Source organism: Dicentrarchus labrax, unplaced genomic scaffold, assembly GCF_905237075.1.
Source record: "Dicentrarchus labrax unplaced genomic scaffold, dlabrax2021, whole genome shotgun sequence".
Taxonomy (NCBI): Eukaryota; Metazoa; Chordata; class Actinopteri; family Moronidae; genus Dicentrarchus; species Dicentrarchus labrax.
Window position 1 is genome coordinate 10,505,755 of NW_026136706.1, and position 22,669 is coordinate 10,528,423.

The 22,669-nt window shown below is 38.7% G+C and overlaps 1 protein-coding gene across 1 annotated transcript in view; it reads left to right on the forward strand.

Annotated features, from left to right (window-relative positions):
- asic4a (acid-sensing (proton-gated) ion channel family member 4a) overlaps positions 1 to 22,084 on the forward strand; it is a 78,630-nt gene extending 56,546 nt beyond the window's left edge. The window contains exons 2-10 of the mRNA XM_051404743.1: positions 7,202 to 7,346; positions 7,738 to 7,865; positions 8,009 to 8,162; positions 12,485 to 12,538; positions 15,386 to 15,539; positions 17,438 to 17,529; positions 17,666 to 17,745; positions 18,217 to 18,327; positions 20,964 to 22,084. Coding sequence (XP_051260703.1) covers positions 7,202 to 7,346; positions 7,738 to 7,865; positions 8,009 to 8,162; positions 12,485 to 12,538; positions 15,386 to 15,539; positions 17,438 to 17,529; positions 17,666 to 17,745; positions 18,217 to 18,327; positions 20,964 to 21,107 — 1,062 coding nt within the window. The 3' untranslated portion in view covers positions 21,108 to 22,084. The remainder of the gene's footprint in view (positions 1 to 7,201; positions 7,347 to 7,737; positions 7,866 to 8,008; positions 8,163 to 12,484; positions 12,539 to 15,385; positions 15,540 to 17,437; positions 17,530 to 17,665; positions 17,746 to 18,216; positions 18,328 to 20,963) is intronic.
- Positions 22,085 to 22,669: the final 585 nt, after the last annotated feature.

The following is a 22,669-nucleotide window of genomic DNA, read 5'->3' on the forward strand; positions in this document are numbered from 1 at the left end:
TCTAGATCTTTTATAAGGCTGTAGACTGTGTTGTTGTTCAGTATGTAATATTTAGGAGAATCTATTGGCAGAAATGAAATATAATATTCATAGGTCTGTTCACATTACTGTATAATCACCTGAATTTACCGTAGAATGAGGTGTTTTTATCTGCACAGGGTTGGACTGCGATGTTTCTACAGTAGCCAAGAACCAACAAACCAAACACTTGCTGTAGATAGGATGTTTGTCTGGAGTTTTGCAGCCACCATAGTTTCTTCTACATGCTTGGAATGGGAGGGTGATGCGAGGGAGTTGAAATGTGAAACTACACCACTAGATGCCACTAAATCCTACACACTGGTCCTTTAAAATAATGTGTTGCTAATGTTTTGTCCACACCATGAGAGGGTAAGTAGGATTTTTCAAAATTGTGTACCAAAAAAAACGTTTTTTCCGCCACCATGTAAGTTGGTAATCTGGTGGAGTAACCCACAGATCCAAAAACTACTTTCCATGTGTTCTCCATGTGACTATTTTCCAATTTCTGTCAACACAAGTTGGCAGGAGAACAGAACTGTACATATAAATACCAGGGAAACAGTATTTTTCCCCTCTCATATATTGTCGTTAGAGTAGGGTAGATCACAGGCTGTTTAGTGTTACTATTATCACCCTCTATATTTGCAGTATGGCAGTGAAGAATCTCTGTATTGAGAGTATGAGAGGGAAACAGTCACTTCATAGAGCATGGTGACAGAAATGTGGCTTCAGACTTTTTGCCCTACGTTTAAAAGCTATGTTCAATCTCTAAATGTAGTTTTTCTTTCTTTCTTTCTTTCTTTCTTTGTCTCAGTGTAGAAAGACCCCTACGATTAAGACATCACATCCTTTTCGTATATCTACCTCTTAACGGCTGTTGGCACCAACTGTTTTGACCGAACTGTGGTGTCTCTCTAAGTACTTTTCTAGGCAGCTATTTGGCTTTCTGTTGTTACAGTATGTCCTCTTTGTCCTCCAGTGCAGGTTGGGTAAACATGATGGCCCTGTCTCAGATGCATTATGTAAGATTTATGCATTGTAATGGCAATGCTGATTTATTTATTTGTTTGTTTGTTTTACAGGGACATTTGAGCATTAAAATACAAGGTGCATGTATCACCCATCCTTTCAGATTAAAATGCAGTCGAACATTTTTATTTTTCAATTCCTTGTCTTTGTGGCAGGAAAACAAGGAATGTGTTCTGTCATACAGCTCCCTCATGCAAATGCTTTGTGTAGAAATTGCATTTTGGCTATTTTCCATCCCTGTATATGTGTCACAAGTCATTTTGCCTCATGTCATGTTTTCTTCTACAAGAAGACAACATATCTTCCAACGGGATAAGACATTGCAGTTGCTCACAGTGCAGGTTCCCTAAAGACAGGCTCAGACTACAGGCACATTTTGGAATGATTTCCCTCAGATTTCCCCCTCCCAGCAATTGAAAGAAAAATCTGGTCTGGGAGCTTGGTTGGTTCTGATGTTCAGTCCAGATATAATTATATAATTTGATATTTAGGAGCTAAAATTTGAATGATTTTGTCTGTACAGAAGTGAATGAGAGAGAGAGTTTGTTGCCAAGCAGTGGTAAACTTTTTAGCCCTTGAGGCTAACCCCCAAATTCCACTGGGCACGGCCACAACGCTTAACAGCTCCGTTGCAGTCGCCGGAGCAAAACTCCGGATCGAATTTCACGCTACATCAACATCGTGGCACCAAGCCAGAAGTCAATCAGGTGGGTTAGAGGAGATTTTAGGCAGAGAAAAAAACATTTTGTATAGTTTTTAAGCATAAAATACACAAGCAAACAATGTATGGCATCATGCTCTGAAGACGCTCCACTTATGAAACGCCATTGGTGGAATTTGAAGATGCATTGGATCACATTAGCGAGCATACTTCAAGCCAAATTGTTCTGATTGGCTAGTACTCATTGCCTGTGTTGGTTGGGTTGGTTATTTTTAGGTATGAGGAGAGAGATTGGTTAGGGTAAGACTAGCAGTCTGGAAGGGCGAGTCATGATTTCGCCATCCTGGGGGGAAAAATAATGCCTACTGTTGACAAATATTAAAACTGATGGTTAAAACCTCACCTCCAGTTCTCGCTTGTTTAGCCTTCTGTTTTTGTTTTTTATCTGTAAAGTTTCTCCTGATGTGCATGATGCAACCTGATTTAAAACTGTCAGTATTTTATTCCTGTTGTCTGAGTCTTTGCTTTATACCAAGACTGTTCAGAGAGAAGTATCTTGAAGCAATACCAACAACACCTCAATAGAATTAAGGAAATTATTGAATCAAAATGAATTGTTCTGCTATGTATTTTGTTAAGCTGATAATAGACAAAATAACTAAGTGTTAGAGGGATTTTTGCAGTGTAGTGCTTTGACTGGCAGCTTTGTTACATACGCCACTGGTCCTCTGAAAACATCCAGAGATACCATGTAAATATTCAGTTCTTGTCACGTTGTGATTCAAGTCTATCTGCTGAGGGGTTCTAATGAAGGCATTAAATCAAGGAATGCTCTGTCTCAACCTTAAACCTGCAGGAGCCAGCCTTAATGGTTTTCAACTGCCAATCAGTGCTCTGGCATTTTCTACCACCCTCTGTAAATTAATTCAAATCCTCCTTCCTCATACTCGCAGTGCTACCCGATGCCACGCAGCCTGCCTGGAAATGGATGTCCTCCAGAGAAGCGCTGAAGTGATTCCTGCAGGTTGTTTAAAAGCAAAAGTACCATGGGACTGTCAGATCACAGTCATAAAGAGGGTGTTTAAGGGTTTACCCCACTAGGGCTTATGAATTACATGGTATGGGGTTGGTCTCTTAATGCGTTCAGCATGGAGAGAATGAAACAAGGCACTCTGGAAGAAAACATACTGACAAAAGACACATAATATAACACAATTAAGACAGTTATGTTATAATTGGTTAGATGCACTATATGCAAATGTTGACATGAAATGTTGCTGCTATTCATCCATCCATCCATCCTACCTATAAGCACTCAGAAAGCTTTACTGTGTGAACATAAGACCCTTGATTCAAAAAAGAAAAATAATTGAGTTCAATTGTCTTCCAGTATGGACAAACATCCAATACATGTCATGTATAAAGAGTAGGAAAAAGTACCAGTGGTAGTGCCTGATTAACATGATAAATGGACCTGGGGTAAAAAAGGACCCTCCGTTCCTGCCACTGACTTTGTATTATGTATGTATTCTGTTAAATGCCCATCATGTACAGTGCACACAGCCGGATGCATATGCCAGCTTCATTATATCTTTTTCCAGAGACCCAGAAACCAACCACTTCTCTTATTCCGAAATACTGTCCCTCTCCAGGTTTTCTGTGTGAGTTAGTGTAAGCACAATACCAGCTGTAACAAGAAAGGTGATTATATTTTGACATGGGATCCGTCCATAAGACTGAGCATTAAGATAAAAATGCTAGACTGAATTTTTTGAATCAGCCTTAACTGATTTTTTGGCCACTTGGGGGCAGCAGAAACAAGCTCTTAACAACAATGACATATTATCACTTGGCGAATATGTTAGCATAAATCCTACCTGTTTATTTATCCAGCAGATACCCAGAGCAACATTAGCATTCATTTAGTCATGTTAGTGTCCACCTGCTCTGTCTTGCTCTCCAACAGCTTAATATATAGGCTAAGGCTCTTTAGCTGCTCAATGTTCACCAGCTAGTCGCTAATTTTGTCAGGCAGCTTATAGTCAATATTTGGAGGGTTTGTTTGGTTTTGTTTTTTGCTGCTGCTGCAGAAAACAAGGGCCAGGCCTTCTGAGGCTAGGCCATCAAATTGAAACAACAGTCCTTTTTTTAAGAGAAAACATTTTGTGACAGAAAAAGTATTAAATTAAAGTTATTGATGGCTAAACTCCATTAAGCTGCTTTGGGTTTTATGGTCCTGAAAAAAAAGTAAGCTCTCCCAAAAGTCATGGTACAGTTTGCACACTGACCAAATGACTCCTATCACATTCAAGTAGTCATATGATCTATTATTAATATAAGAGTACCTCTTATAGCCCTCTCTTCTCGTTTTCAGTTTATAGTGGTGAGTACACTATTACCAAACAAATATTCAAGCTGATTCCTACTTGGTGAACCCGGGACCCCTGAGGTTTTGGGGCCAGTTGCAAATTTTGCCCAGGTAATTATTGAATAATTGACTATGACTATGTCTGCATGTTCAGGCCTAAGAGATCCTCACCGAATAATACAGAACTGAAACACATTTTCATCCATTACCTTCTATAAGCCTGTCAAATGCAACGATATTGTTTTAGACCGAATGACAACAAAGTGAACAATGCTGCATTAAGTGCCACAATAATTATCTCTTGTAAACAACCTGAGTTACTCAGAGAAGAACAAAACCTCTTTTCATTTGGTTTGTAACTGCCATGCTGCTGCTCTGTTTCAGCTTGTCAACAGTGCCAAGTCCCCACTTGGGAATTGCCCAAGTCAGCCCTGTTACCTTTGCTAAATTTGGTGCAAGATGTAACAAGAGAAAAATGCTTCATCAATCAAGTTGCAGATGCAGAAAAAGAAAAGTTGGGGGGTTCAGAGGCAGATAAATAAACCAGTGGAAGCTCTGCCAACAACCATTTTCTGGGTGAGATGATGGGAAAACTTTGTCGTACTCTCTGGGGACATCATTTGTGAACACACCGGCGTCCTCCAGAGCCCAAAGTTTTAGAGCGGAACCCAGGCACTTGGTCGGGGTGTTTTGAGCATTTCTAAAGTGAAATCCTCCTTTGCCTCTGTTGCCTGCTCCATCAGATAAAGTCTGCCTGCCGAGGCTTAAGTGTGTCAATGAACGGGGGGGGGGGATCAATGATAAGTGCAGCTTACCTCCTCAACTGCTCCGCACCAGCCAAATAGAGATTAAACCATTTCAACCTAATAGCACATGTCAGTCAAAAGTCACACTTGAATACTTGAGCCCCTTCTCCCCGGGCCTTTGCCACCTCCCCCATTTTCTAATCACACTGGCTGGAAAGATGCTGCAATTTAGAAAAAAAAGAATTTAAAAAAAAGTTCAATGTCAATCAGAGCTAAATGACCAAATTTTAACCATGAAGACCCCTTTGTACCACATCAGAGCCTGAACCGAGATCTGTAATTGTGTCAGCCATTTCTCTGAATCCTCAGCTCACTTTGAAGGTTGCTGTTTGTTAGGCATTCAAAAAACACACCCACACTCAATTCAAACATGCGTGCACACACGTAGATCAAAAGCCTCATGGTCTATTATTGCATAAAATACAGCTGTCCTTTTAAGCACCAAGGTTTTGTAAACTGTACTCATTTCTTGCTCTAATCACTGTTGTGGATATTGCGAAATTGCCCACTGTTCCAGGGAATTACTTGACTGAACCCCACCACCGTGGCTTTGATTTGCTGTTCAACCATCTCAGATGTGAATACACCCTGTGGTCTGTAAATGAGAGCTTGTGCTGTTCCACTAGCATCCCTTATTTAGACATCATAGCACTCATTAGGTGGATCAAGCAGATATCAAAGTCAGAACACAGACGTCAATGTTTTGGAGAATGCTAGGACCGTCACAGTGTCTCCTTAATGATATGTCTGCCGTCTATTCAGCTCGATTGTTATTTCACTGTCGTTTCTCCAGCAACTTGTTGGTTGAACTCTACTTGCCGTGTTATTTGCTCGGCTTTAACAGTTTTTATCACTGTCGTCTTTTATTTGATGGTCGGACAAAATGAATCCATTACAGTACTTTTTCTTTTTGCACTTTGGAAAAAGATGTATTATAATGTATTATAGTGTGTCATTTAAAAGAGAAAGCTGCACTCTCAGAATAGTTGTTCAAGGCATCGGCATGCACAGCGTGACTTATAACTGTTGTGCTGTTTGAATTCATCCACATTTCAATCTCAAAAAAATATTTTTCAGTCTTACTTGTTTTAGCATTTTCACAAAACACTTGGAGCAACACGTAGCTCACACCACTTTCAAAATAACATATATATTATAATAATAAAGCACCACTGACAATGTTTTTGGCCAATTTTGACTACATTATCAACAAACCTCACCTCTCTTAGTTACTGTTACTACGCCTGTCAAGCTTTCTATTCTCACACTTTATGGTTATAAATTAGTTCTTAGTGATGGTCAATTGAGTAATGCAAAAAAAAAGCATTTTGAGTTGTGTATTTCACAACATACTAGTGATGCAATTAAACTTTTATTGGGTTTAAACATATTAATAATAACATCAGCTCCGTTTGTTAAAGGTCCAGTGTGTAGGACTTCTTTGATACACTCTCCCTTTCCAACGCGAAGAAGAAACCACAGTGGCTGCAAAACTTGGTTTGTCCCTTCTGGGCTACTGTAGAAATATGCTGTTTCAACATGGCAGACTCTGTGGAAAGCGGCCCACAGCGTCTGTGGATAAGAACAGCTCATTCTTAGGTAATAGAAACATAATGGTTCCTATATTCAGGTGATTATACACTAATGAAAACATACCTATGAATATTATATTCCATTTCTGCCGATAGAGCCTTAATGTTACACACTGGAGCTTTTAAAATAGTTGCCATCCTGTGTTTTGGATTTTGGTTGTGGGCCTATAGTACCCTTTTGTTTACATGGAAAATCACGGATTGTCCCTTTAAAACTCACAGGAGCTAACTGACTTGTAAGGTGGATATTTCCTGCAGTGCAGCAGTTTAGATGAGAAGCATAAACAAAGAGATGATGTGTCCCCCACAGAGACAGTTCCTCTGATAGGTGGTGACGTGATAGCTCATTCAAAGCGGCCTCTCTCTTATTGTCTTTTTGTTTTCTTTTGAAGGAAGATTAAAGAATCTTTTATGCTATTTGATATTTCAGTGGGATGGTAGTACTGTTGAGCAGCATTGTGCAGGGTTTGTGTGGTGAGTGTTGGGAATTCATTCAAATACAGCTTATCAAATCCATGAGGGACTGAGCCAGCAGACTGCATCCAGTGGTTTGTGGGTAATATTCAGGAACTTGCCCAAGCAGGCACTCAGCTTGTTTATTTATTTTGTTTGTTACATATCTCTGCCTTCATTTCAATGCACCACTAGTATGATCTTGTCAAGGCCAGCATGTGGACTGTCATGTTTATGGTGATGTTCATGATAGGAATCTATTCTCTTCCAGGTGTATACCAGATATGGGAAATGCTACACTTTTAATGGTAACAAGACCACATCCAGGAAAACCAAGCAGGGCGGAATGGGAAATGGGCTGGAGATCATGTTGGATATCCAGCAGGATGAATATCTGCCCATCTGGAGAGAGACAAGTAAGCCTCAAAACTATTTGTCCTATATAATCCCATCCTGTGCTACAGCATGCGATACCTCTGCTGGGCTTTATATAAGAAATAACCTGCATCAATTTCTCAGGGTCGTGTACTGTAAATAATGCATGTTTTGATTGCGTTCCAGCAACCTGGAAAATGTGATTTGTAAAGGGAAATTCCTGAACAAAATACACTGCCTCAGATTTGTGCTTGCATTGTAGTTGTCACATAATATTAATCCCTACTGGCTTATTTTTTAAACATGACTGAAATATGGTTTGCAGTTAGCGTCAAACTGAGTCCAAGCTGTCAGATGAGGCAGCCATCTGAAATTCCCTTGTACTCTCCCTTCGCACAACACTCCATGCTTGTGCTCTGTTTCATCCTGAAGATGAGACGTCCCTGGAGGCCGGCATCCGAGTTCAGATCCACAGTCAGGACGAGCCTCCCTACATCCACCAGCTGGGCTTTGGTGTCTCTCCGGGCTTCCAGACCTTTGTTTCATGTCAAGAGCAGAGGGTAGGTCTTCTTCATCATAGCTACACCATCCCTGCCGCCCCCCATCCCCCTATCACCACCACCACAGCCAGATTACTGTTCTCCCTGCAACCGTTCGCCCCTGCTGGTTCGGACTGGGGTCTAATAAATCTCTGTGTGCTTAGCTGACCTACCTGCCCCAGCCCTGGGGGAACTGCCGCTCCACCAGCAAAGAGAAGTTCCCAGGTTACGACACATACAGCATCAGTGCCTGTCGCTTGCTCTGCGAGACCAACGAGGTCCTGCGAGTGTGCAACTGCAGGATGGTGCACATGCCTGGTAAGATCACAACCCTACCTCACATTTACACAAGCCCAGCTGGTGTTACATACATTAGTAATTCATGCTGTCTGATTGAAGTCAAGTTACTGCAGGAAGAACAAACAATGTGTGATTGGAAATTAAAAACACACAAACACAAATACATTTTATGTCATGAAATCGGATATAGGAAGTAACACAACTCACATTGGGAGGTCAGTTGTATAAAATACTCAAACTGAGTTAGTATTTTCAAGTTTTTCCGTTCTGTTTTTCAAAAAATTGTTTTGGTCTAGCGTGATTGAAAAAGCACCCTGCCCAGCATTTGCATTTTACTGTAGATGACCTATTGTGCAAAACAACTCATCATTTTTGGCCCACTTGAATAATTCCGGCACAGATATAATTTGGGCTGCCACGCGCCTGACCTTGATGCTTGATATCTGGAGTGGGGTGCTCTTCAGCAGTGCTTGCAGCTCTCTGGCCAGTGACTCTTCATACTACATGAAAGTCTCAATGAATTTTGGATCCACTCGTTCATATTTCAGCTGTTTGGGAATCGTTCTGCTGTGCTCCTGTGGCCCTCATTAAACATTTGGATTATTATTATTAATAATAATATTATTGGTTCAGGTTGTTCTTGTGTTTTGTTTCCGCTGGTAGATGGTTTGCAGACAGCTCTGCAGATTCCTGCCTTTATATAGAATTTATTTTGCATTTATTCACACTATGATAGGTTGCCTCAAATGTACACAAGTATTGTACTGTACCAGTATACTGTGAGCAATCATTATGGTGTTAGATACTATAAAAAAAAGTGTGTATTAACGTGAATGACCAGTAAACATTAGCACACAAGATATCAGATTACATGAATGGACAAGAATCCAAATTGGAAAATTAAATGAATCAAATAATGACGAACAAATTAATTTAGAGATAAATATATAGCGGAATTAGACACAAATACAGCACAGAGAAGATGTGTGTGTGTCATGTAGTTCAACTATTTACGCAGTTTCTCTGTTCAGCTGAGGGACACGTTGTAGAGGTGAGTTGGACAAACTTGCTCGGATGTAGTCAGCGTGTGCGTCATGATGGCCAGGGTGCACGAAGTCAAAGAGATGAGTCACTGACTGCAAAGTGTGTTTGATGAGGTGTTCGCATTTAGAGTTAAGGCAGGAAACTCACCATGTATGCAGGAATCATTTTCATTTACATATTCATACAGTGCAGCTGACATTTGCAGCCTTATTTATGATGATTGAAAATATGAGGAAATCAATTGATGTGAATAAACAACACATGAGACGTTTGATTTGAGATAGATACGAGTTTTAATACTAATTTAACCCCATAGAGCTGTAAGTGAACTGACGCATTATGAAGTTTTGACAAAGGAAACCTCTTCTACAGACATTTACATATCAGTCACACATTCCTAACTTCCATTTGCAGGCTTTAATGGCCAGACCAAAGGGATGGTCGGATCTGTAAAGAGAAATCCCAACTAATCATTTGATCCCAACAGGCTGGGAAGCGGACACGTTTCTAATCAGATTGTGTGCTCCGCAGGGTGACAGTGCCTACCTCACCACAAGATCGTGATTGTGTTACAATAATCTTCGAGCTCATGATTTTGGGGGAAACTAGCTGACCATTTCAAACGTGTTACTGCACAAAGACATCTTACTGCTTTCACTTTACTTATCCCCAGAGAGGTGGCAAAAGTGCACACAGAATTACAGATACTTGTGTAAAAATAGACTCTGATTCAACTTCTTTACTAAAGTACAAGTGCAAAAGTACAGGCTCTGGGATGTACTCAAAGTATAAAAGTAAAAGTTACTCTTTTGGTTTGTCTTAAGGACATTTCTACCGGCTGTTTTTGTGCAAAGCTAAGTGAAACTTAAAATAGGGTTGTCTCGTTACGTCTTTTTTGTATAATGACGATTGATAATTCCCCTCAAATGCATTAAAACTAAAGTAACAGGCCTGTTTGTAAAATGTAAGGAGTGGAAAGTACAGATTTGTGTGTAAAAATTTAGTTTTGTACTTTGTTACTTTCGTTGTTTTTTAGTCTCACCTCACACCTGCAAACCTAGTTTCAAAAAACCCACCGTCTCACCAATCAGCTATCTGGAGAAACTGCCCCTCCTCAAATTGTATTTATTGCAACAATATTTCAAATGAATGAAACACATAAGAAAAAGGATCATCAAGTAGAAAAAGTTTTGAGTCAACAGATAGTAAGGGTACCAGAGCAGAGGTCCTCAGAGAGCAGCAGAGCCGCTTTGCTTTCCGTGATGATGTATCACATCAGAAACCATATTTATTATATCAGATATAATAAATGTGCAAGCTTTTCCAGGCCAATTGCCCAGTCCGGCTGTAGAAAAGCACTTCTAGGTGGCGGGAAGCTCACATTAGTTCATTGCACTTATCAATAGTGAATAAAATTTATTGTTGCGTATTAACTTTGCTGAAATTCCTTCATAAGGTTCCAGAGAGTAATTGGTTCAAAAGCTCGCCAAGGGAACGTGAGGCCAACTTGTGAACTGAAAATCTTTTCCAACAGCCTCGATGTGACAACACAGTACTGTATCAATGAAATGTAGGAGTGCTGTGCCTTACACAATTTACAGTATCAATTTTTCTCTCCAGTAGTTCTGTAGCCACAGCAGTGCTGCTACAGTGTTGCTCTGGGTTTTTATTCATCATAACGGTTTGCTTCTGAGATAACAGCACAAATGTTTGTAATCCAATTCTTTCTCATAGACACTTAATGTAACAACTGTTAACAGTCTACTTAACATGCCAGCCAGCAAGTTGTCAGCAGCATGTGTTTACATAATCCTGCATTTGTTTACAGTCTGTTGCTACTAGTTTGTTGTGCTTGTTTTATTGTCTTTTTTATAGTTCACTTGTCATTTTAAGGCACTAAATGATATTGTTGTTTATGTTTTCCTGCTGTTAATTCCACTGAGTAGATTATGTTTTTGGTGACATGTTTGCAGGATATCACAGAAATGCCTTAAAATTTGGTTGAACAAGTGGTTTATTTTTTGAGGCGGCTATTTATATTTTTGCTCATGACTCCTGAACTGTGAGGCGTAGAAGCAAAATTGTGTTTTCCTGGATTATTTGGTTCAAGATGAATATTTCAGTGTTTCAGCCTATTTCTATATTTGGATGACCACCCAAAAAAAAGCTTTTAAGTTGTTCTTGTTCTTAATAGGCTGTGTGGACAGCATACAGAGGCACTGCACAGCTTTTGCCTCCACACTTAAATTTTCTAAATATAAAATAAATGTTTTCTTCAATTAGCTATATTTAATGAGGGTTTATTTGGTGTCAAATCATTACAGAGTAGTTCTGCAATCTAACTATAATGTCGTATTGAAAGACTAGAATAAGTCTGACTCTATTATCCAGCCAATTGGAAGTGTGAATAGACTCCTCAGATCATCTGCAAAACCAGAACATTGGAGATCTCAGTGCCGACCAGACCACCAGACTTTATTTCACTGTGTGTAGGTCGACTGGGAAGGGTACCAGGGCCCTGAGAACTCAACGCACTGCAACAACAACCGGAAATAGATGAAAAAACAAGCAAATTAAACACACCATTGTTATCAATTTGACAAAACGTGCAGCATTTAGAAATAAAACACAACCGAATACAGAAACGCTGCAAGTAGCACGGACGACAACAATAAAAGTTTCCTCGGGAGACTAAAAAGTGATGAACAACAACAAAAAAATATACATTTTAGTTCATTTTCCAACACTTATGGATGGCTGACAACAACACATTTATGAGTCACAAACCCTGGAAACAGTTTTTCCTCGGTGCTACTTTCTTTCTATATTTGCCTGTGTTTCCTCACTTTGCGTCATTTTCGTCAAATTAGTGTCGATGTTTTCTTAATTTGCTTGTGTTATTTTCAGAGTTGCAAGTGTGTTGAGGTGTAAAAGGACGACACATGAACACTTCACACATAGACAAACACACCTCTGCCAATTAATTGTGGTGCTGATGAATACCTGTCATTAATGGCCTGGGCAATATGTTTGTCTGCGAGGAAGTAACTCATTGATTGTTTTTTAAAGACTTTCTAAATATGCCTCACGGGGGAAGTCAGCATGCTCCATTTCTCAGCGCAATCAAGGACAGGCGTCCAAGATGGCCCGGGCTGCGTGGATGGAAGTCATCCTCTGTGTGCCTGCCTTCATTTGGAGATGAATAATAAGCTGTGGAGTGTTGTTTGCTAGCAGACACGGGTCACTGATCATTTTGTTTCTGATTGATCAGACTCATTTTCTGTTCTCTTCTCCAGGAACTGCAGATATCTGCCCTCCCAGTAAAATCAACTGTGTTGACAAAGCGCTCGGTAAGAAACAATCCTCCTTCATTTCTTTTCTCATTACAATAGGTTCCCCCCTAAAGGGAAATGGAAACACAATCAGTAAATATGATAAGGATTTTTTTTCTGTAATACAAATACCTGGAGGTAGACTTGATATTTTGAAATGACTTTTCCTCATTGTGATTTAGTCACTTTACAGCTTGATGGCTGTGCTGCCTCCATTGTTGAACTGTTAATATTAAACCGAGGCTCCAGTCCTGCATATCTGCAGTCCTCAGCTTTGACTCCGACCTCACTCTCCTCCAGCACACCGTAACTGAACAAAGGTGCCTTGGTTTCAAAGGCATCACGGTTGCAGTAAAGACATTTTTTTATGGTCATGGCAGACACATACAAGTACAATTATCATTTCTCAGACAAATAAGCCAGAAATTTAATTATGCCCCTCTTTTCTGAATCCAAACCCTATTCACAATATGGTTGAATGAAATCTTAGATATATCTTACAAGAATGGACCATATTCATGTGGGTCATATTCCTGAATCAAATAGTGTGAATAAATTCACCCTCCATGAAAGGTAATAAATTAGAATATCATTTATATATTTATATTGCAAAGGTGTTTTGTTCCCATATGAGACAAAGAATATATGCCAGCGTGCTCCTGCATACACATAACCTTATTGTTAGAGTTATAAAATACATAAATCAAAATTATAATTAGTGCTTTTAGTGCTCCCGCTCTCTCGTTTTTGTCTGGACTGAATGCATTTGGAATTTGAAAAGAGAGATTAGGAAAAGCTATTTACTCTCCTGTGTAAATAGTGTTGTTTTAGAGTTAGGACTGTGAATATGTATTTGTTAGTGTGTGAACAGTTCATGACTGCATGTTAATTGGGTGTATGTTTTGCAGAGACCCTGCCAGTGCTCACGGTATTCATCTTTTATTCTCCAAACAAATACTGTACCTGAATTACTGTAAATACAGTTGCTACAGTTGTTGAATCTTAAATAATTAATCTGTTTGTTATTATGATGTGGTCTGTTTCTAATATGGCAGAAACCACTGCAAGAGAAGTTTATAAAAACCTGTCCTAATTCTTTGCTGCACATTCTATCCATTAAATGATTTTCCACATTTTTAATTCTAGATTTAAAGGCGGTTATAATTTTTTCATCCTCAAAATCACCCGTACAACTGGGAGAAACACTAAATACTAGTAATTTTAGGGGCATGAATGCAACATGATTTAATGATGCTGAGTGCAGAAAATCTGCTCCTTCTCACTAAAAATATAAATTTTTAGCCTTCAAACCAACTCTTAGAACCACACAACATTAGCACATGTATCTTATTTATACTTACAACATGGCCTCCTTAAGGTAAACAAGGTAGTTTTCATTATAATGAGAATGAAAAGGGAACATAACATGTTCCGTAACTACTGTTGCTATGGTTACCTATAGAAAATACACGGATAGATGTTGTTGTTGAACGTGGTTGAACATCTGTGCAGGTTATATAACTGAAGTGTCCTAATATGTTGTTCAGTTTCCAGTAAGAAATAATTTCTGTATCATAGTTAAAAGTATATTACATATATATATATATATATATATATATTGTATGTATACAACTTAACGATCCAGTGTGTAACATTTAGGAGGATCTATTGGCAGAAATTGAATATAATGTTCATATGTATGTTTTCATTAGTGGATAATCACCTGAATATAGGAATCTTTGTGTTTTCATTACCTTAGAATGAGCTGTTTTTATCTACAGACGCAGCAGGTCGCTTTCCATAGAGTCGCCATGTTTCTATAGTAGCCCAGAACAGAAAGATCTAATCAGCTGTAGATTCACATTTTGCCACTTTCTTCGCAGCTCGTTCTCATTCCCAGGTCCTCAAATACAGTGTTGGGCTAATTACTCTTTTAAAAAGTGATATAAAAACTTTACTTATTACTCTCTGCCAACAGTAATTAGTTACACTTCTAGTTATATTGGTAATTGTGTCCTTTCTCCCCAAAATTCAGACTCCATCTTTCAAACTAGTTTCCTCCACGATTACAAAAATATATCCAAGGATGTGATTGGATGATTGGATTTCAAATCAGTAGAGGGTGACAACAAAAGTAATTATTTTTTGTAATCTTATTACTGAAATCTATTAGTAATTAGTTACACTACTAGTTACAGGGAAAATTAATATTACTAGTAATGAGTTACTGCTCAACATTGATCAAATAACAGCTAAATCCTACACACTGGACCTTTAAAAGCTGCACCAATCAGTACAATAAATGATTATGTGGCTCATAATGACAAACCCACAGATCAGTATCACCTGACTTTGCACTTCCCCTCAGCTCTACAGAGCATTTTCACATTTAAGCTATCTGTGTTACAGTTTTGGTTCAGTTTCACTGCTTCCATCAACCTTGTTTCCAGCTGTAGCGAGCAGCTGTTTTCAGTGAGCAGCTAGCCTGTGGACATAGTGGAGCCTTTAGCAGCAATAGAGCCCAAACCAGAGCAAAAAGTAGAAAGACTCCAAATAAAAGCTAATTCTGTTTTGCATCTGGATGTATATATAGACAACCATTTGGTAACAAGTTAGCAATAACGGTTTTATAACGTGCTGATATATAAATGTTGAGTTTACAGCTTGTTCTGCTGCCCCCAAGTGGTCAAACAAACAACCCGTTCTTGCAGACACACTCCCCGTCGCTGTACTTCTGTTGCTTTGTTGCAGATGTAGATTGTTTTTGTTATTATATTCTGTGTCTGTATTTTTATCTGCCAACAAATCGGCACTGAAACTGACCCAGTCTATTTCTGTTAAACTGCTGTTTTCATTGTGTTGCAGCACAGCAACAGAAGAACAGTGGGGATGGCTGTCCATGCGAGACACCCTGTAATCTCACCCGCTACGGTAAAGAGCTCTCCATGGTTAAAATCCCCAGCAAAGGCTCTGCTCGCTATCTCTCCAGGAAATACGACAAGTCAGAGGACTACATCAGGTACGACGGGAACCTTCAGCAAGACTAAACTCACATATGAGCAGTGATGTGGGGGTTCAATAAAAAGGGCTATAAAGTTTGACCTCAAGTCTGTGATCATCAACAAACAACCATAAATAATAATATAAACAAAAATCAATTATATTTGCACACAATCATCAGTTTATATTTTGTCTGTATGTGAAATAGAAAGGAGTTGATTGTCAGGCATCATGGGGTCATTACAAGTATATCTGCATAATGTTTAAATTAAATATATTTATTATATTGTATCATATAATTCGGAGATGTGGGGTTCATCCTGGTCTGTCAGTCCGTCAAACACAAAACAAAACATCTGGACTGTAAATCAGATTGCCATGAAATTTAATAGATACTACACTGAATGAATATAATCCAGAGGATTATTTTATATGGACTTAATTACCCTGTGACCTGTCTAGCACTACCATTGGGCCAGAATTTCAACACCTGATGTGTGTTTGATATTCATGGTACCCACCATATAATGATAATGTTTCAGGTGCCTTTTCCTTCAGCACCACTTTTGCATATAATTTAATATTATATAAAATATTAAATGAGCAGATTGTCGTGAAATTAAATGCATAATGATCTTTAGAGGATAAAACCTTTACATTTTTGCACATCTCAGATGTCAGCAGATCTCAGCTATTAGGCAGATTGCCAGGAAATAAACCTGTCTGACTCTAAAGGCCCAGTGGCCTGTAGCGCCACCCTCAGGGAAAAAACACCATTAAAGCTCAGACAATAGCATCATAACACTCATAATAATAATAATCTTAATACTTAATTTTAACATATGTGTCCATTTTACACCATGATTAACCCTTAAACAAGTACACACCATGCAAATCTGAAAACAAAAGTGATGTTATACAGGTGTTATTTGTTCCCTTTTTATCAAGTTCTGCAATTCAACAAACTGCAGGTAGTTCAGTTTATATTTACTTACTAATTTACTCGGTCGTAAGTCTCAGTCGTCATTCCCAAGAACGAGTCAGAATGTCTTACAGCGGTCCAATCTGAAATTCAAACCTTTCCCCAGAACATTTTCAAAAAGTGCTTTAAAATTCCTCATTTATTCTGAAAATACATCAATAACAGTAGTTTAGAAGTTGCTCTCCACTGATGATTGTAGTTATTTTGCTCCTGAATTTTGATGTTTTGCCTTTTGGCTTTTTGCCTCTGCCTGCACATCTGTTGTTACTCTGTGATTTTCCTCTTGTGTTTCATCCTTTCAGAATTCTGCTATTACTTTTTTATTTTATTTTTGTATTATGCAAATAAACCAACAACAAACACGTCTGTGAGATGTGGTTAAGTTAGTGAGTGGACCTTGTGTTACGGCTAATTTGATGGACATTATTATATAATTTATTCCATCCAGCACATTAATTTTGTGAGGTTTAATGAACATTGTAACTTCTAGTGACTTTTAACTTTTAATCTACAACAGATTAAAAGAATTTAGTGCACTTAACAATGTGCTTATACTGAGCTCTTCTCAGTGCCTCATAGTCAGGGATGTGGTAGAAGGTAAGCACGCCTAAACCATAGAGCTCATGATGCCTCACAATGCTTAATATTACCAGACTTTCTAAATCCAGAGAGATCAGAGACGTGGCAGTGACTGAGCATGCTGTCAGTGCTCGTTCTGCTCATCTCAGTTAAACCCTGAAACACCTCATTATCTCACAATCGCTGGTTGGATCTGTGTAAAGCGCTGCAGGCCTCACAGTCGCATCATGACAATTTACAGTGAGCATAAAGATGACTTGGAATGGTATTTTTCTCAAATTATGTTAGATTTATAGTGAATTATAAAAAGCAGCACCTTTGTTTTGACATTCATGTTATTTTTTTTTTTTTTCCAGAGACAACTTCCTGGTCTTAGATATCTTCTTTGAGGCTCTGAACTATGAAACAATTGAGCAAAAGAAAGCCTACGATGTTGCAGGTTTATTAGGTAAGATCACTGTTTTCTGAATATTTATATAGATTCCCTTGTGCAGAGGGAACAATGTTGTTATATTAGCGGCGCTTTGATTAGCATTAGTAGCAAACAGTAACTGCTTCTGGCACTAAGTACTCTTTCTTTTCAGGTGACATTGGCGGACAGATGGGCTTATTCATTGGAGCCAGCATCCTGACAATCTTAGAAATACTGGATTACGTCTACGAGGTACAGTGTCTATGCAAGCCCACACACAGACACACAGAACGAGCTGTGATACAATTAACACTAATTAACAGCTGAAATCTGTTGCATCTGACAGTAACTATTTACAAAACACATTCAGTGCCTTCATTGTTTACTTCAATTTCACTCAATATTGACAAAGTTTATTATAACGTAATGCCTGATGGTAAATATCTATCTGGCAGTAGAAATGTTATCACTTATTATTATGCATGTGAGGAGTTTTATCTTATTTCCAGTTAGGAGAAACTAACATGCTACTAACGCTGGTCATAAAGTGATCTCCCCTATAAGCTTTGTAGCCCGCCGCCTGCTGACAGCCAAACAATGTATGAATAAAGCATAATCAGAAGGAGGGACTGTAATGTGAATGAACTCCTCACTCTGCTCTGCCCTTGTCTCCCTCGCTCGTCTCTGCTCTTTCACCCTCACTGCTGCTGCCGGGGAAACCAGGTGATCAAGCACCGGCTACAACGTCTGCTGAGGCCGCAGAAAGAAGAGAAGAAGAGCAAGCAGAAGACCAGCACTGTTGCAACAGTGGGTCTCGAGGAAATTAAAGCAAAGGTACAGCACAAACTGTACCGTAACGAATGGCAGCTGCACTGTTTTCATGCCGAGTGTACAACTCTCCCTGCAGCACTGTAACTGCATTAGTAAACTACAAGGGAGTCACAAATGAATTTTTCCACTTCTAAAATAATGAGGAATGTATTGTTCCTAATTAGTCTTAACCATTGTGCAAAGCACATCTTCCCCTGGAGCTTGGATTTGTTATTGCACAACTTTTATTTGGAAGTTGCTTCTAGCTGAACAATAGGCTTCTTGTCTCATATCTAACCATAACTATGTCTCAATCCCATACGACATACTAAAACTATAAGAGGGTTTCATTTTTAAACGAGTCAGGCAGAGAAATCGAAAAGACAATTTGGACAATTTGTTTTGTTACCATTCGATATTTGCAGCTTTGATTAGGTTTGGATGGTGTGATTGGCTACAATTTTATTTTCCAGTACAGATGTAGACACCAAATTGGTTTAGAATATGAGCAAAAAATCCCAAATGTATAGGAAAATCCAATAACGATCCACAGAAAATTCATTCAAGCTAACCGGGAACTCTCGATTACCTTAAATAAAATATAAATTATAAAATGTATACAGCACTTAAAGTAATTTACATTCAGCTACTGTTTACCTGGCATGCTGCTGGTATCTCTCTCCCTCAAACCACAGCCAAATATACACAGCATAGCTGTTTAGCAGCCAAGATCCAAGAGTTTAATTTGTAATTTGGCCATTTCACCATTAATTAATTAACAATAATTAGCTACAGCAGAGAAAATGTCATTTCAGCCTGTAAAATGTTGTCGCATTTGGACACACGGCATACAGTATCACGTCACCTTGCCAAAATCTTTAAAATTAATTAATGACATTTAAAAGGAATACTTCAACATTAAATTTAACTACACTTCTTCAGTTCCTTGAGGAAGTTGGATGAAAAGATCAGTATCAGCCTCATTATGTACAAAACAAGGAGCAAACCTTAAAGGTGCAGTGTGTAACAATTATTGGCACAAACTGTGCTTTTATTAGTCTACGATCACCTGGAAAGAGAGTCTTTTATATCTACAGATGGGTTGCCTTCAATGGAGTCCACCATGTTGATCCGCCACGTTTCGCAGGTTTCGTGGCCACCTCAGTTTCTCCTTCACAGTTGGAAGGGGAGGGTGAAGTGACAGAGTTGCAATCTGCAGCTACAGCACTAGATGCCACTAAATCCCACACACTGGACCTTTAAACATAAAGACTGGACGCAGTGGTAAACAGCTAACTACAGTTAACCAATTTATAGATCTCATATTAACACAGTGTATCTTCTTTGTTTAAATCCAAACTTAAACTGTAAAAAACAGGATCATTTGTGGTTTTAGGGAGATTACAACTATTAACAACAGCCAGGTGCAGTTATCACAGTGAGGTTGTACAGAGCTCAAACTATACTCACTGACCGTATCTGGCAAGCTGTGCTATAGACGGAGAGCTTGCATAGTACCGTATTTTCCGGACTATAAGTCGCATCAGTCAAAAAATGCCTCATGAAGAGGAAAAAAACATATATAAGTCGCACCGGACTATAAGTCGCATTTATTTAGGAATGTATTTCACAAAATCCATGACCAAGAACAGACAGAGACTACGTAACTGGACACATAGAGGCCAAAAAGATTGAGAATTCTACCGGGAATGTTAATGAAGACGAAGGAGTGAAATGAGGTGAGCTGGGTGATATGAAGGCGGCCAATTTACAAAAGATTCACTGAACAAAAATGCTGATGTGGTACATGAAAATTCAGCTAAAAATGTGCAGAATGCAATGCAATCTAGCATTTTGGGCGATGTCTAGGCAAACGCCGGCAGCAGAGCAAATACTCGGGAGGCTACCTTATTTAGAAATTTATTTTATAGCATCCAAGACCAAGAACAGACATTCAATCAGGAAATGCGAGTTAAACACAATAGCACACAGAAATTAACATAACACGCCGCCGAGTCCAACAGGCAAGTGACCGGTAGCAAGTTCACCATCCATTAAATTCTTCGTCCTCCGTGCTACTCCTCGTTTCATGTCGGAATTATTATTCAAAAACATGTTACATTTCATATATAAGTCGCACCTGACTATAAGTCGCAGAACCAGCCAAACTATGAAAAAAAGTGTGACTTATAGTCCGGAAAATATGGTAGTAGGCTTAAAAATACTTGCGACAACTCAAGGTAATGTCTCCATCAATCATATCTGTATATAAAATAATTATATAATGTACATATAACTCCTATTTTCTATTTATATTACATCTCCTTCTTGTTATTACATCTGTCTATTTTTTTTAACAAGTATTTTTATCTATTGTGTTGTGTTGTATCTTGAGCTGCTGAAACGCGTGATTATCCCTGTTATGAGCATTAATAAAGTCCAGTACAGATTTTCTGACAGATTTTAAATTTCAATTTTTTGTAAATTTAAATTACAGTTTAAAAGCACTGTGAGCCTAATAAATAACCACCTAAAGCTCGATCAGTGTATTTTTACAGTAGTGTCACAGGGTTTTGGATTATTCTGGATCATCTACGTGTTGTCACAGATGACCTTTACACATGATCTTGACGTTGACTTGTTTGCTGTGCCTTCAACAGGAGCCCAACGACATGACACGGAGTCACCCAGAGGGGGCGTACGCCAACACGATCCTACCAAACCACCACCATCCTGTCCCACACCCCCACCCTCACCACCATCACGCCGGGCACCATGGTGTGTTTGAGGACTTCGCTTGCTAGAGCCAACCACCGTTTCCAGTCCTGGTGACACCAAAAGATAAAGCTGTCTGTGTTGAGATCAATCAGCAGACGCCTGGCATTTCCGTCGGTCCTTTGCTGTCACCAGTGAAAAGCTACAGCCAAAGTCGAACACCAAACTCGTGCTAACAAAGCACCCGTACGTACAGTATGTAGGCACAAATTGGACACCGCTTTTACTTTCTTTTTCTCTTTGGATGGGACCCCCCTCTCAACTTTTCTCCAGCTTCTCGTGAGAAGTCAGGCACTTTGTGATTTCAGGACCAATTTTTTGGTACATGATCACTATAAGGGAACACGAGGAGGACTGCATGTCACTTTGATTCAGTTTATACTCCAAAGGAAAAATATAATTTATTAATTCAGCTAGCATCTCTGATTTTTTCTGTCTGTATCCCTCCATTTATCTCTCCTCAAACTACTCCTCCTACTTCATTGAAAACACACTGTACCATATCGAGCCATTACACCTTATAAATTATGTAATTATTTAAGGAGATACTATTATCTATATGTTCTATATTGTATACAAGATGAGATTACTTCAGTAAGCAAACCTTACTCGTGTTACATCCATCCAAAAATATGGAGGGGGAATTATTTAGGATGAACTGTATGACCTTGGCTTAGAAGATCTAGCAGCATCTTTCCACATGATACACTTTGTCTGGTTTGTGGTTAAGGTGTTAGAGAGTAGCATTGTACTTGTACATAAAGTCCAACTTTAAAATGAGAAAGTTCTAAAGTTATGTTTCAATGGTTGTTGTTTATATTCAGTTAATATATAACTTATGTAATATTAATTTTAGTTATTTATACATTTGAGAAAAAGACTTTTATATGATGATATCGATCACGATTGTAGCAATTTACTGTACACTCACAATCTGCAGATATGTTAGACTGCCAAACATCAAATCATTTGTTCAGATAACATAAATGGACTGTATGGATCATGACTATTATCTCCATCATTTCCTTTTAGATGTCCTGCTTCCTCCAAGATAACACGCAAATCCTTTGCATATGGATGATATTTTCAGTTATGACATGGTTGTGCTTAAATTATTATTTTTCATTCCTGCCCACCATCCACTCCTCGCTTTGGTTAGCATCATAACTTTAAGCTGACATAAGCAATAAGAAACAGAATTTTTACTTTTTGCAAAGTCATCTCCTTCAGCTTGTGGGCCAGTATCACTGTAAAAGTGTAGCAGCTATTTACAGTGTAGACCTGGCATTAGTGTGTGTGTGTGTGTGTGTGTGTGTGTGTGTGTGTGTGTGTGTGTGTGTGTGTTTGCATGTGGCATGTGCACTTTAACAATTTGCACACATCACTGAGCACATTAGACTGATGCGACTCAGCTGGGCTGATCCATGAAGTGAAAAAAAAGTCTGAAAATCAAAATGGTTAGCAAGAAAGCCAGGAGTTTTATTGCAGTAGTAAGGTTTTTATCTAATAAATGTAGAGTTCAAACAACTTTTACATTCAGGAGTTTAATTTAAAAAAAACTGCTCTGGAGGCTGAAATATTCTTATTGGGT